The sequence below is a fragment of the Balearica regulorum genome, chromosome 1, assembly GCF_011004875.1.
Source record: "Balearica regulorum gibbericeps isolate bBalReg1 chromosome 1, bBalReg1.pri, whole genome shotgun sequence".
NCBI lineage: Eukaryota > Metazoa > Chordata > Aves > Gruiformes > Gruidae > Balearica > Balearica regulorum.
The window spans coordinates 25,332,868-25,348,909 of NC_046184.1; the positions used below are offsets into that span (position 1 = coordinate 25,332,868).

Below are 16,042 nucleotides of genomic sequence, written 5' to 3' on the forward strand. Positions count from 1 at the left end.
TACTGATACTTTTGCAAATGATTACCATGCTTTTTGAGTTGTAGGATAATCTTTATAATATATGTGTTATGTATGTGTTCAACTGTCTTGACACTTCAATGGATGGAGTAACTCGTCATTATGCAATGAATGTTCTCCCCCTAATTTGAGAATAAATAGATTATTAGTATGTATGACTCGGTGCTCCCATATACACATGCTTTGTGGAATAATAAGACATTCTACTTCTTTAAAATACTCATTTTTAAAACTATTTCCAATATAAGTTTCACAGTCCTCACCTTGAAGTTTAATTTAACCACTTTTTGTGGTTACACAGTGGCATTTTCTTTCCTCTTCAAGTCAGTCACAAACAGGTAGCAGGGATCAATTTGAATTAGATTTTCTTAGTCTGAGCCATTGCATTATCCATACACTGACATCCACAGGAGGGCAGCATGGTTAAATTAAGGGAGAAGATGAGAACATGGTTATAATGCAGCTAAATGAATCTCACTTTTGATTGTTTATATTGTTTTCTGAAAGCTTTTATAATTGAGATTCTAGCCAATAGAGATAAAACAATTGAGCAATTGCATGTTAATTTTAGAAGTTTCCAAATGTAGCTTCTTAGTAGCTATAAATGCGAAGTTTTTCTCTGTGTATATATAGTCTGCTTTAGAAAAAGGTTTTAAAATATTTAATGTGGGAGTTAGTAAAGCCTAGTTGCAAATTTAGCTCTGCAAATTCCAATAAAATCTGTTATAGTACTTTGGTAAATCAAATATTTGGAGAGTGGAGGTAGCTATTCCAGTACGTTTACAGGACACTGAACTACTCAGCTCTCTAACTCTGGACTGAGTTATAGCAGGAGATTAGTCCTTTTATGTGTGTCCGAATAAACACACACAAACACAAAAAAAAAAAGATTAATTACAATTTTTGTTCCATTTAAATTGATCACCAAAACACTCATAGAAGGCATTTTACCCTTTGTGTTAAGTACAAATAAATGCTATTTGAAAGTATTTCTAAAACCTCAAGTGAGGAGAAACTACTCAAACCTCCCCTCACATCCAGTTCATCAGTGTTACAATTTATATTTTCACTTAGATTTATGGATTTTTTTTATTTTTATGTAACAGCAGTTTTACGGTTGAATATCACTTTAGTATTGCTATTTTGGGGATAGAGTTGCTTGTCAGAGCAATCCTGTGCAGCAGGAATGGGCTGACCCCAGTAGATGGCTCTGATGCTCCCTCACAGGTGGTAACGTCTGTATTCCTGAAGTCCTACTTCGAGAGCTCCAAATGCGAATCGGGTCCAGTTGAGTAGCTCTAGTGCAGGGACAGTGCATTTCAATGTTTTTATTTTCTACCTATTTGTTACGGTAAAGAACTTTTCACAAAAGCAAATCCATGCTATTTTTATAGGCTTATATCTTTCCTGTATATCACTTTTTTTGTTGTTTTTGTTTAACTGCCCCCCAAAACAAAACCATTTTAAAGATATTAACATTTCTTTAGGAATTTTTTTTCCTATTTATGTTAATCCATGTTAAAAATCCTGAGTTCAGTGAAGGGATACTGAAGTAAGTTTCTCAAAGGGGATATATTTCTCTGTGATGCATTTCTATTCTTTCCTAGAATAACTCCTGCAGAATTCAGTTTTAGATTGTTTGCTTCTGTGTGGCATTTCCAAGGATAAACATCTGATCACATTAACGGTTCTATTGCAAATTATTGGATGCTGGCAGCTGTCTCTTCCAGTGCCACAAGAGAATTGCTAAATAATACTAGAAGGTGGCAGTTTCAGAGCGAACCAAAAGAGCTGTTGCAGGACACAGCTAGTTGGGGTGTGGAACTGTGCTACTAGGTGTAGATTTTGGAAATTTAAAAGGCTTGAGAAAACCATTATGGAAATTCATTGAAACACAAATCCATTAACAAGTAGTAAATACAGAGACACCATTTCTAGATAAAGAGACTCCTAGAGCCAGTAATAGCTGAGTGTAGGAGAAAATTCTGGGGACGTAGAACTGCTGCTTCCCTCTGTATCCTGTTGGGAACAAGGAACAGGCCTGAATGTGCTTTTGGGTGGCCATTTCTACATTCTTTCATAGAGAAAGCTTCTTCAAAAGAGCCAAAGTGACATGGAGTCAGAGGTCTTTTTGTTTCTTTGGCATCTGTAAAATTCTACATGTATTCTGTATAGGAAAGTTTCTTAAAATGGAATTTTAAGAGAACTAATTGGCTGGGTAATACTATGAAGGCTTTCTTCCTTGTTCTTACTCCTGTATTATCATCAAAAGGCAGTCAGGAGTATAAAAGTACTTTTTAGACTCTAACTTTTGATTAAAGGATCCCCTACGGTTGTCATTCTGCACTGGTAGGTTTTCCCAGGCAGAACATCTCTATCAGAGTGTTAGATTAGCCGTATTGTCTTGGACCAAACATTCACCTGATCCCAGTATCATGGCTCCCACTATGGCCAGTAGCAGATGACTGGGAAAGTTTATCAGAGTAGTCTCAGTACTCTTTCAGAGTCCGCATGTCTGCAGAGCAAGGACTTTCTGAGCCAGACACGGTTCTTTGCATATACTAACATTCAATGCAGTTGAATTTCTCTTTCGCAGTCCTGTCCAAGAATGCCTGAAATGCACAATGAAATGTAACTAATTTGAGTTCATGGAAACAAGCCACAACAGTTGCACTGCTGTGTGAGAATGGAAATTAATGTCTGGCACTGTTCCTGCATTCCTCCGAGGTGCTACAGATGCAGCAGAGACAGTCTGCACCACTGATAACAGGCAGCATCACGTGTTTTTCTGCTGTTGTGTGTTGGGTGGAAAGAGAAGTGGGTTCCAATGTTTACATGGTCTGGTAGAGTAAAATGAAGTTTTCCAATGTATGAAAGCATGAAGTGTCAAAATTTTAATCCAGAAGAAAATCATATTATTCCCAATAAAAAACTTTTTTATTTCTGCAACGTGGGGAGAGACTGCTATTTCAAAGATTGTATATGAATTCCGAGAAGGTAACTGCATTTTCCCCACTGTTGCTTAAATTGTTCTCTAGTACTTTTAATTCTGGGCTGCTCTGTAGTAGCACAACTAAAAAGAATTCTTTTTCTACCGAATGTGCCAAGCATTTTGAAATCTTTACAGTCAATGCAGTCTCTGTTCATTATTAGCTAAGTTCAGTCATTGCATCCCCAGAAACTTTATGTCATAGCACTGACTGAAAAGAGCACCCATATATGTTATTCTGAATTGTGCTTTAGAATGAGTACTTTTGTCAAACTGCAAACAAAAAACATTTTCCGTGAATGTCACATTATCTACTTTTCATGATGCCTAAGTAGGGAAACCTCCTTCCTTTCATCTATTTTCAGGCAACTAACCGCAGTGCCTAAGTTTGGAGTCTTGGTACTGTAGGGATCAGGTACGGCCAGTGGAGACAGAAGGGCGCTGCCAGAGGGTAACGTGCAAAGCTCTGAAGATGAAATATGCCCCGAGTAGTTTACACTGGATCCATATAAAGTATGAGGGAAACATGGTCACTGGAAGTGGCATAGTAGAGTTGCCAAGACAAACATATTTAATTTTGTTTCCCTTTGAACCATTTTCTTTTATATTTTTTTAATTCATGTTTTGACACATGGAGTGAAAAGGCTGAACAGCTTTACAGGCTTTGGAAATGCATTTTCCAATGTCTGGAAGATAAGGGCTGGTGTGAGGCTTTCCTGAATGTTGCCTCTGCTGGGCTAGAACCTCAGGTTCTGAATAGTTCTCGCTTTTCTCCACTTTGGTTTCTCTTCCACGGAAGCTAATGTAATAATGCTAACCTGCCTCACTGGACATGTCGTTAGGAGGAACTACCTGAAGTTTATAAAGCACTACTCAAGTGTCAAGCAATGTTCCTATTAAGAAAATAGTTATAGGTGAGTTAGGACTTGTTAAACTGATTTGTTTCAAAATCTGGTGATGATTTAAAATAGGGCTTTCAATTGAATTATTTTAGGGACTTTTTATAAAATACAGCTGTCAAAATGTAAAAAAATAGTTATGAAACATCACAACATTCTGAATAAACATCATCTGTGTGCACAAATTGAAGGGAAGTGCTAGACTAATTCATTATCATAATTTCTGTGCTTCGTTTCAAATCACAAATAGAGATACCAGATGTAACATATTTCCTCATGCCTTTGCTAGATCAGATGTACCTCTTTATCCTAATTCATAAAGACTTTATTGTCATCATCACTAGTGGGTATTTTAAATGTTATGAAAATACGTAGAACTGACAATCTTTAGGATGGAAATGTATGCATCTTGTTCTGCTTGTATGTTTTATTACTAAAAAACTACAGAATTAGCTCTTCTGAGGTCTATATTGTTTATGAAATTAAAGTTATATCAATTCAAAAGTAGCTTTCCAGGCAATGAAAAGAAATACATAACCAGCCAGAGATAACCAAAGCCAAGTATCATTCCTAAAAGAGTTCACTGCTCTTACTAGCCTCCGCCACCCTTCCCAAAATGGGCTGTTTTCATCAGTGGGACTCCAGAATTGGAGTTCTTCAGTTGGCAGCTTAGTTCATTGATTTGTTGTATACCAGTGTGACACTGAGCAGGGTGTTTTGACTGATTCCATCAGTGGCAGCGTATGACGTAGAAACAAAAGTAGATTTTTCATTTTAATGGGTCCTCAGCCATTTAGGCTTTCTAGATCACAAGTAGTATCACCAGCTGGCTGGAAACAGGGTCACCAGGTTTTCTATCTAGTTGCAGTGTCATGTGCTTCCAGTGACATGGAGCAATGTCTAGGCTGGATGCCCAGATGCCTCTGAGTGCTCAGAATGCTTCTGACTTGATTTAAGGTCTGGCAATGTAAAGAACTGTTTCCACAGCCAAATTGGGTGCTCAGGGGAGAGCAGTGCAATTGAAACTTTCTGCTGCATCAACATTAGCATTAAAATTCAGATTTTTCACGTTTAAAACCAATCTGTTAGTTGTTTCTGCTTACCGAACTTTGTTTCACATCACGGAACAGTTTGTGTTTCACAGACTGTTATCCTTATAGATGAAATTAAACCAAGAGATGAGCTCCAGGGGTGCACCCATATATGCTGCAACCACTGGTAGCCCTTGTTCCATGGGTTCAGACTAGAGCTAGTCCAAAGTAAGCTGCATCGGAAAGCACAGAGTGGATGTCTGCTCCTCAGCACCAGCTGTTTCACAGTTGTGCTGCATTATCTGTTTACATGACAATTAGATTACATTAGAATCTTTCTACACTTCCTACATTTATGTTGCATCTGAAGGATTTCATTCTTTTGTTGCGTGGAATTCTCTCAAGGCTACATGATGCTTTTCTGTCTTGACAAACACTCCCACTTTACATACCAAACAGATTTCATGATATGAAATAAATTGGATTAATAATTCTCAAGTTGCCATTGCAGTTACTTCACAGGTTCCATAAGTACTGGCATGCATATTCACAAATGTTGAAGCGCTCTGGAGTGCAGTAAGATATCACTGTTAAAGAATCTAGGGATATCTGATCTTGCAGCATACCAATAACCATTTATAGTGTAAGTGAAAAGTTGTGGGGGGGGGGAACCCCCATGTTTTCCTGTTCATATTATGAGGGTCTTGCTCATTGGAATAAATGGAACTGTATTCTGTGGCTGTGGTGTTTGTATTACTTGACATTCTTCAACATTTCTTTATCCTTAGCAGGCATAATTACAGTAGAAGTTTAGGCTGATATTTTTCATTCCATCTGTTGAAGGCTTATTTAGTTCTCTTTCTCGAGAGCACAGAAAGTACTAAAATGAATCTGAGAATGTTTACAGCTAGGTTTCTTATGACCCAGGTCATATTGTTGTCTTGAATCAGTTTTCTCTCTCGTCCTCAACTGAAGACAAAAAAATGGCTTAATCTTGCGGGGTTAAATAAAAGAAGGAATGCGGTGCAAGGAAGATTCCTTTTATGCAAGCGTGCAGGGATGACTGAAAGTGCCTGTGGGCATTTGGTCCCCATTGGCTCTCACAGCGAATGCAATGATGCCCACAGATAGCCTGTATTGTTGTCAGTTAAATGGGATCATGAGTGTCTGAAAGGTGTTTGAGAATGAACTGAAAATCATTTTCACAAGTGGATGATTACTTCTGCCACATGTTAACCGAACTCTATCAGAGTGGCCCAGATTTTTGAGACTGCATTAATTGCTCTTTCAACCTTGACTGAGGTTTCTCTTTAAGAAAGGCCTTTGCTGGACTAAACTGCTACACGTATTGATTTTTCTTTCTATATTTTTTTTCATTGTTTGTGATAAATGAAGCCTTTTACAAGTAGAGAATTTATCATTCAAGATGTAGATAGATTGCTTCATTCCTTAGAATAAAAAGGCCGGTCTAAAAATGATCTCTGTAGAAGTAGCAAGTCCTTTCTCATTTCTCCAGCAGTGAATAGCTCCGGTATTCCACACTCAATTATGTTTTTCAGCTATTCATTAGTGCTGATTTTTTTCATCAAAAAGTAAAACCCTGCACTCTCGCAGCACAGACTTAGAGCAAATAAGCTGCCATCTTCTTTCCTGTGTGTGCCATCACATAATTGAAACTGAACTATAATATTTAGAAATGTGGGTTTGCATTTTTGTAACGCAAGGAAATGCACTTTGAAAAATATTCTACCTTTATATATTTTAAATGTAGGGATGCTCAGACTTTTTAAAGAAAATGCTTGTTCCATCCGTTTCTTCTTTTTCTGCAGGAGAAAATGATACTGACTGAGACAAGATGATGCATCAAACATTTTTATCCAGGTGTTTTCTGTGTTTTCTAATGGAAAAGTAATTTCTTGTATTTTCATTTGTTTTCCAGGAAAATTAACTTTAAATATTAAATGTTTAGTTTTCTACCATATTGTAAGAATTATGAGGTATAATCAGGTAAATCTGTCACTTCATATAAATCTGATTTTTACTTTTTAATTTGGGAGTGAGTGAAGAGAAAGCAAGCAGTATTAAATAACGTTGAAGAAAAGAAAATTGTAGAACTGTTGTTAAGAGCAAAAAGTCTCAGGGCAGTGATTGCATGGTTTGTACGTTTGGTTGCATTTTCATGTTACTACAAAACTATTAGAAAATCTTTACATTGAGGTAGCTCTTAATGACTCAACATGTTTGATCAAGGTCCTATTTTCTATGTGCTGTATAAAAGCAGGTGCATTAAATTACTGGAAATTATGTGAGTAATATAAAAATACTGAAGAAGACAACCAAGCATATACATACTACTATAAATATGCTTTTTAATGTGCAAATGTACAGATATAGATGTTATGTATACATACCTTATTTATTATATTAATATAGTTTTAAAGAACAGCAGTCTGTCATCTATATCTGTTTCTATGTACATCAGAAAAACAATCTTTCCTAACTTCTTGTTAGTCTACTCATTAAACACTCTGAAAATATGGTCTTGAAGTCAAAATAAATTATTTAGTAACAAGCAATTACTATTTCAGTGCTGAGATACAGGGGAACTATTTCAGTATCTTTTTTCTCAGTGTGTGGCTGAACTGTAATAATTCAAGAATTATTTTAGATTATCCCAACTCTGGAACCCAAATTAGAGTGAGAAAAATTGTGGCAAATGGTGTGGTTCATTTTTAGATTATGCAATTGGCTACTTCTGAATATCAGTTTCTTTTTTTTACCTGAAGAAAGGTAAAGTGTTTGAAGGAATGGCTGACGTGTGTTTCTTGTTATTGCTGAGGGTTTTTAAAACAGTTTGAAGAATTCACACTATGCATCTTGTGCACATTTTTTTTTTGGATGGAGTAAGCAAGGCTTGTAGGTGAATACAAGGAGATGCACATACAGGTAGAGAAGTAGCAGGCTGCAGCTCTGTGAGTTGGTGACTATGAGGGTCTGCTCTGGTTTGTGGTACCGACATTTACCTGACACCCGTGAAAAATGATGCAATTCCCCATATTAAAAATAAAACTTTCTTTGGCTTAGCTCTAGGACTTCATTCACTTCTGAATCTGTTAACCTCTTAATTTTCTGCTCCAGTTGTGAAACCCAAGTGTCATTTAATTCTGGAAACAGGCTTTTGTAGACTTTTTCTGTTCCAGACATCAAATGCAGTATCTACAAATCCTAGATATTACTGTCCAAATTTAACAAGTTTCTTAGGTCCTTTGCTTCCCATTTTTCTCAATGGAAAGAGAAGTTTGAACAGGATTCTAGGAGTCTAGGATATTTGGCTCCTTCTGGGTATAAATGTTAGATTCTTGAGCAAGAATTAATCTCATCTTTCAGGAGCATGTACACTTAAGATGAGCACAGGATATACCCCTTGTCAATGGCTGAAACTTTCTACATTAAAAAACAATTTGTCACCGTGAGACATGGGACTGGAAGAGGGATTAATAACGTAAGATTATAACTGTGTGTTTATAGTGATTTGTAAAACCAAGTAACATACGGCTTTGCACTTCTATACTAAATCCCAGCTTTGTGTCATGAATGCTCTTTTCTTGGTTGCCTAATCTTATCTAAGACCAGCGGATTTTAAAGATGGCTAGTTAATGTTCCACTCCTTTGTTCCCAAGGAAGCTCTTATTTAACACCTTAGTTGGACGTGATTTATAGGAGGAATAAAAAGTGCACGTTGCTATTTAGTTTCTTTTTTGTGTGCTTATTTTGTAATTTTGAATTTACTGTAACTTGTGATAGTTCTTCCTTCTTATGTGAAAAGTAATATAAAAAGCAACCAACTTTTTCTCTGATAGCATATGTTATTTTAAGATCTCATTTTAAAAGCACCTTTGTATACGAGGCTCAGTTAATAATGAAAAAGAATGAATTAAACCAGGTGTTTCCAGAGTTGGGTTACTCGTTTTCTGCCGTGTTCCTGTTTGAACATAAGGTCACTGCTGCTGCTGATACCAGGATTATTCTCGAGGAAGAAGAATACTCTGTTAGTCTATGGCTCCTTTACAGTCATTTAAGACATGCCAAGAGAGTGCGAACATGGTCAGGATATCTTCTTGTAGCATTTGAGGACTGTATATTCTCAGTTGGTCTTCGCAGTCCATGTAGCAGTTGTCCTCCCACATACAGCAGAGAAATCTACTGGATATTCTGAGGGATATGATGGCAGAATCATTGTGAAGAACAGGGCAGGGTTAGGACTCAGTGAACCCAAAGGCCACCTGTGGACCCTTTTACTTTTCTCCCTCCCATCATTAATCTTCAAGGCTGAGTGAAATTTATCAGTCATTCCCCCTCCACCCTATGGCAATAGTAAAGAGATTAACGGGGCGATAGCAATGTGGTGTGCTTTGGGGAATGTAAAGCTCTGATTTAGAGGAATGTGCCTGGCTCTTTTGAAACATATATGAAAAGCAAAACAGTCAATATTTTGTGGGGGAATATGCACCTATCACTCTGTGAGGTAAATGCTTCCTTAGTTGCAAAACATTATAAACTTTCAAATAAACCCCAACAGGCCCCTTTTTTGTGCCTTTTCTGATATAACCCTTACTCCTCCGTTCTTTTTATTGAATTTATAATAAGCCGTGTGATGTAGTGTGGTGTGGTCAACACACTGGAGGGAAGGAATGCTGTCCAGAGAGACCTTGACAGGCTGGAGAGGTGGGCCTGTGCAAACCTCATGAAGTTCAGCAAGGCCAAGTGCAAGGTCCTGCACATGGGTCGGCACAGTCCCAAGCACAAATAAAAGCTGGGTGGAGGATGGATTGAGAGCGGCCCTGAGGAGAAGGACTTGGGAGTGTTGGTTGATGAGAAGCTCAACGTGACCTGGCAATGTGCGCTTGCAGCCCAGAAAGCCAACTGTGTCCTGGGCTGCATCAAAAGAGGTGTGACCAGCAGGTCAAGGGACGTTAATGCTTCCCTTCTACTTGCTCACATGAGACCCTACCTGGAGTACTACATCCAGCTCTGGGTTCCCCAACATAAGAAGGACATGGAGCTGTTGGAGTGAGTCCAGAGGAGGGCCACAAAGATAATCAGAGGGTGGAGCACCTCTCCTATGAGGACAGGCTGAGAGAGTTGGGGTTGTTCAGCCTGGAGAAGAGAAGGCTCCGGGGAGATCTAATTGCGGCCTGCCAGTACCTGAAGGGGCCTACATGAAAGCTGAAGAGGGACTGTTTACAAGGGCATGGAGTGATAGGACAAGGGGAAATGGCCTTAAGCTGAAGGAGGGTCAATTTAGATTAGATATGAGGAAAAAATTCTTTACTGTGAGAATGGTAAGGCACTGGAACAGGTTTCCCAGAGAAGTTGTGGAGGCCCCATCCCTAGAAGGCCAGGTTGGATGGGGCTTTGGGCAACCTGGTCTAGTGGAGGGTGTCCCTGCCCGTGGCAGGGGGTTGGAACTAGAAGATCTTTAAGGTCCCTTCCAACCCAAATCACTCTGTGATTCTATGATTTTATAAGTTAAAAAGAGTGTGGCAGGATCTGGATGGTTCAAAGAAAGCTGCATCACATGATAATCCTGTACACAAAGCCGATTGTCCTCCCTCTCATATGAATAAAACCAGAGTAACCAAGCAAGGCAGAGCTTCAGCACAGGTGTAGCAGGAGTTCAAGAAAGGCAACATATTGGTGTCATAGTAATGAGGGAGCTGCAATGTAATCTGACAAACCATCATGGTTAATAAGCATTATGCTGAACTTTCATGTTCATGTTTGTCCTTTGTGATACCTAAAGCGGGAAAGGATGTCCTTGAGTGTGTGCCCAGGACAGGTGGAAAAAAGGTTTCGTCTGTATCTTACTTGCCTGTTTCACATGAGATGTTGGTTCATTGTTCTGTTTTTTGACTGAGTTAAAAACCACCAGGCAACAAAGCCCCAGTAATGATCAGAAAATAGAGAGCAGCAGACCCTATCCTCTTACCAAAAGGCACCTGTCCATCTATCAACGATCCAACCAACCATCTCCAGTCCTAGTTATTACAACTTCTCAATAACGTATGTACCAGCATCCTCTGGAGAGTGCCCTGTGAAGCCAGCATTCATTGGTGTGAACAGTTTGCATCTTCGTTCTGCCTTTGACCCTAGGGCACCTAGTTGTACTAGATGCCCTTGATAGAAGCTGGGCAGCCAGAAGGGACATCTCATAGGTAATATTTTGCTTTCCTGTCAGGTTTAAGCAGCAGATCCTTACCACTCATAGGCTCTTGCTTACAATCCCACAGCTCATCATCTTCCTCTTCCTGTCTTTGTTAACAACAGTGCAACATGACCACAGTGACAGAAAAAAGTGTCACTATAAGGCCATAAAACTTGCTCCAACTTCTTGAGTAATGAGGGCGCTTCCTCTACCACCAAACAGTATCAGCATCTGTGGTTTGTCATTTCACTGGTTGATATTCCTGCTCACATTGTCTGATTCAAAGCCTGGAAATTGCCAAGGTGACAAGGAGCTTTTTGTAATCTAAGAGTCTTTATAGTGAAGTGCTTCTGTTTGGGAAATTAGATTCTAGTTTACTCTGGAAAAAAATTTGATCTTGTGTGTCTGCTGGTATTTTGCTATTTGATCATTCTCCCAAACTGACACTGTGACTGACTTCTCACAGACTAGAGAAACACTAGCAAAATCTCTGGAAATCAAATGGAAAAAAAAATGTTGGGCAGTTTAACTTTTCTAATATTCAGTATTTCTGTGTAATCAAAAATGTTCACCTTTAAGCTATTTTTCCTATTTTCAGAGGCAATTGGTGAAATATAAGTGATAAACAGGTTAGTCTTCTCAAACATGAGATCTTTTCTTTCTGCTTTTTGTCTTATTTTGAGTGGAAAGGAATTCTCTTTGCATTTTCGTGGTCTGGGTAAGTAGAAGAAAAAATAAATCACTTCTTAGATGTGACAACACTGAAGAATCAGCTCAGTACGTAGAACAAATCAATACAATCATTTGTACTGGGTGCTCTTAATATCATGCTTCTTATTAATGGAAACACATTGCCTTTATTATTTCCTTTGCAGATATTTGTACGCTCTAGGACAGAAGGTTTGGAAGCGATGGAAAAAGCGCTACTTTGTTCTTGTTCAGGTTAGTAATCTGCTATGAAATTTCATTAAAAAATAGTCTTGGACTATCAATTTTCTTTCTGTGGTTTCTGGAGCCATTAGTAAATCAGTATCTTCAGGCAACATATGCAGCACTAATCCAAGCTTCTTACAGCATAGAGACATCCAGGTTTGTGTTTGTTTTTTTTTTTTAATTTACATATGTAGGAAACAGAAATGTCACTGAGTTTTACAGATATATATAAATGAGTCTCTACACTGAGCAATTTCAACTGAAACCTAGAAATTTCTGAATCAAATTGTGACCTTGAAATATTCTGCTGACAGCTTTCTAGTATCACTCAATTTAAAATAAAGTTACATTTCACAAAGTGGATTATACTTACTGTTTCATTTATTCTATCTCAACAAAAAAAAATCCTGCCTTTAAAATTAAATAAAAACAACGGTAGTTACTCGTAAGAACTTTTTCATAAATATTTTTGAAGAATGCTATTTTTTGTTCTTCCTTACAATATTAAATTGGGTAAAATTATGTAGTTGTAACAGAAAACCTAGTGTTGCAATTGTTCTTGGCCACAAAAATGTGCTGGACTGATACTTTAGAACTTTTTGTCCAAAGCGAGAACTATTTTCACATGCTAGTGAATGGTGACATTAACATGAGATTAATAGAATAGGAATAGAAAAGTAGATCTTGAGTGGTTAAAACTGAAAAATGAATGATTTTTGTGAGTCTTTGGAAAAATCATTATTTTCTGTTTGTGCTTGTCTTCAGATTGCAGTTACAAATTTGATGTTCTTCTGAGTCCGTTCAGAGAACGCTATTCTTCTGTGTCCTTTGTTTTGTTGACAGAAGACAGTTAAAGTGTGAGTGTCCATAAACATCATACAAAGGATGAAGCGCATTAATGAGGCTTTTTTAAGAATGAAGGCTTCTAAAACAGCTTTACAGAAAGCCTGATTCCTTTCTCTACCGTTCTATCAGTCACACTCTTTCCTACTCCTAAATGATGAAAATTGTAAGGATGTAAAAAAAAAATCCTGATCAAGGTCTTTATTAAAGGAAAGTTAAAAGCTGAGAGTATTTGCATGTTATTCTTGCTACGCTTTATGTCATGCAGTGTTCTTCCTGGCTCCAATGGGAATCGGCTTCTATATCGATAATCAGTGAGTAATGTTTATGAGGTTGAACAGGATCTTCTGGAAAGTCTACTGGATTTATTTTGGTTCTGATTTTACCAAGGTCCTCTGTGAAGAGATAAGGAATTTTTGTGACGTTATTGATTTATAAAGGTTGGGAAGATCTCCAATAGGAGATAGGATATATCCAATAGGATAGCTGGTAAGGCGTGGATGTGAAGGGAAAATTAAGTTACAGGGAAAAAGAAAGGCTAGAATGCTCCCTTGTCCTTCATGCTTTTCTTTCACACTCTTCCTACTTTACATCCCCCCTTTCACCAAAAGAAAGACCTTGTTCTCTTCCTCTAAGCCACAGGCGTCATCTGAGTTTAAAGTGCATACCTAAGACACACATAGTCTTTCTGTGTGTGTGATACGGAGCCACCTGGGAGACCAGTTTATTCCAGCCAAGTTAATTTTAACTATCTTCTGCTTTCTATGCTGAAATTGAAATACTGGAGGAGAATATTACAGGAATTTTCCAACTGTGATGGGATTTAGACATCTATTTCATTTTACAGCAGCTATCAACTCAATAAGGCTGTATAAAAAAATACTGTGTTAAATCAATATTTACTGTCCAGACACCTCTGGCTCATTTATATCGTCTAGCCGTGATACATACACTGACAATAAGCTGAAGTCAATACATGTGAAATAAGCATTCAGTAATGAATATCAGTCTGGTTTATTGATATATTATTGATATATCGATGAGTTTTTCTCTGTAGATTAGCTTTTACCTTACATTAGTAAAATGTTAAGGCCATGAAATTCAGTTGTAAGACAGAGGCTATCAGTATGATTTACACATGCTTTGGAAATTTAGCTCAGGTGTGAAATTAGATGAATAATGTTGATTTTTCAGGAGCGTGATGTAAGTAATGTGCACGTTCGTTACTGCTACACATATTAGAAGTTGTTAGTGGTTTCTGAAAGAACAGCTCAGTGTTATGGGAAGGTTACAGAGTCTGGAAATGTTAACCTCTTCATTATATGTGCTTTTCTTCCTTTTACAATCCAGTCACTTCTCTAAAAGATTATTCATTTCATACTGGAAAAAGACAGGGACATAATGTGTTAGGTAAAAAGCCTCAGCTGGACATCTGTGTTTTGCTTGATTTACTGGCTGATAATATCTTCCTCCAGTAATCTGAATGCAGATTCACTTCTGTTATTTTAATTTCATCTGTTCTAATGTCTGAAAAGTCAGTCATTTATTCCATGGATAATTTTTTTCTAAACACACCAACCACACAGGCTAATTCTTGCTGCCGAACTCCTGAAGCAGGCTGCCCAGTGACACCCTGTAGCAGGGACCACAGAGTCAGGTTTGCAGTAACAGTTCCTCCCAGCATGTTACACAGGGTCTTCCTGCCCCATGGGGACACACAATCATAGCGTCAGGCTGGAAAGGACCTTTAAGATCATCGAGTTCAACCGGCATCCCCTAGTGACACTGCTCATAAGTCCTGTGCACATTTCTGTGGATATCTGTCTGTCATCCATGCACAGGCTGGTGGTTTTCCACTTTGTTACAAAGTAGAATGGCTGGTAGTCAGGTGTTTGGACCTCTGGAAAATTATGAAAATCAGATAAATGTGGTTTTAGGAAGAGGTTTCCCTTTTCTCCTGTCAAGAATTACTATTTAAGACGGTGGCTTGGCTGTGGTTTTGTCTGAGAATGTGTTGTACCTAGTCCTGACTTTTGAGTACCCATTATTCCATGAAGTATTGATACTAGTTTGCTGAATTCTAAGGAAAACTCACCTACAACTCCATTAACTAGTAACAATACACTTGAACTCAGTCATAGATCTATATTAAAAAGTGTAATTTCAGATTGTGCTGGTGGTTCTCTCTATAATAACTGTTATCAGCCACCAATAACCATAAGGAAAAGGGGTTAAGAGATTGCAAGTGTAAGCAAATGAGGTGAGTTCTGTATTTATTTTGTTGAGACTTTTTTTTCCCCAACAAAGTTTTCTGGAGTTTTTCTATTTGTTTCTTTGGTGAAGAGACTTTAAAATGTCTCATTTTCAACAAAAAGATGAAATGTTAAGACTGTGACATGAATATCTTTTTATCAATTGTTCCTTTAAAATAAGAGAATGCATTTGAAATACATTTGAAAAAGTAAAATCAACAGCCTTATAATCTCTGTCTTGTTATAGAGGTGAGATTAAAAATGAACAAAGACACATAACCCAGCTCTTCCACAAGCTTATCTTCAAAAACATATAGTGGCTGAAGAAATCTGAAAAAAATTGGCATCCTGTGCATTTCCACAATTAGTGTCTGTTAGCTTCCTTTCTGATGGCTCAGTTTGCCTGTGCAGTGTGGTTATATGGTTGACGTGAAAATGTGAGTGATGTGGGTGCCTGCCTGGTTATTTCGTTCAACAAAATAGAATAATTTGAAAAACATTTTTACTGCAGTGCCAGGTATCAAAAATTATATCTGTAGGTTAAGTTTACAAGAAAAAGGAGAGGAGGGAGCTCTCATGAAATACGATGCTAATTGCAAAGGATTTAGAGGTTCGTGACTTGTGACTGACCAACAGCTCCCTCGTGCTTGTGCATGAGGGCAAATACGATTCTTGCCTTCACTTAACTAATGTGTTGATTAAATGGGAATACCTATGTTTAATTTCTCTCAGCTGTAGACTTCTGCTGTGGTTCTGGAGACTTTAGTTCAGCATTTGAGGCCTGATGGCAGTTTTGCAGAGAGAGCTGTTACGCTTGTTCCTTTTGCTTGTACGTGCTGTGGCGGAGGATGTTCAGTCACCATACACTGCAT

General features: G+C 37.9%; 1 protein-coding gene across 8 annotated transcripts in view; it reads left to right on the forward strand.

The window, feature by feature from the left end:
• CADPS2 (calcium dependent secretion activator 2) overlaps window positions 1–16,042 on the forward strand; it is a 319,877-nt gene that overhangs the window by 185,041 nt on the left and 118,794 nt on the right. For all 8 annotated transcript variants that reach the window (XM_075742996.1, XM_075743000.1, XM_075743016.1 and 5 more), the window contains exon 9: window positions 12,018–12,084. In XM_075742996.1, coding sequence (XP_075599111.1) covers window positions 12,018–12,084 — 67 coding nt within the window. The remainder of the gene's footprint in view (window positions 1–12,017; window positions 12,085–16,042) is intronic.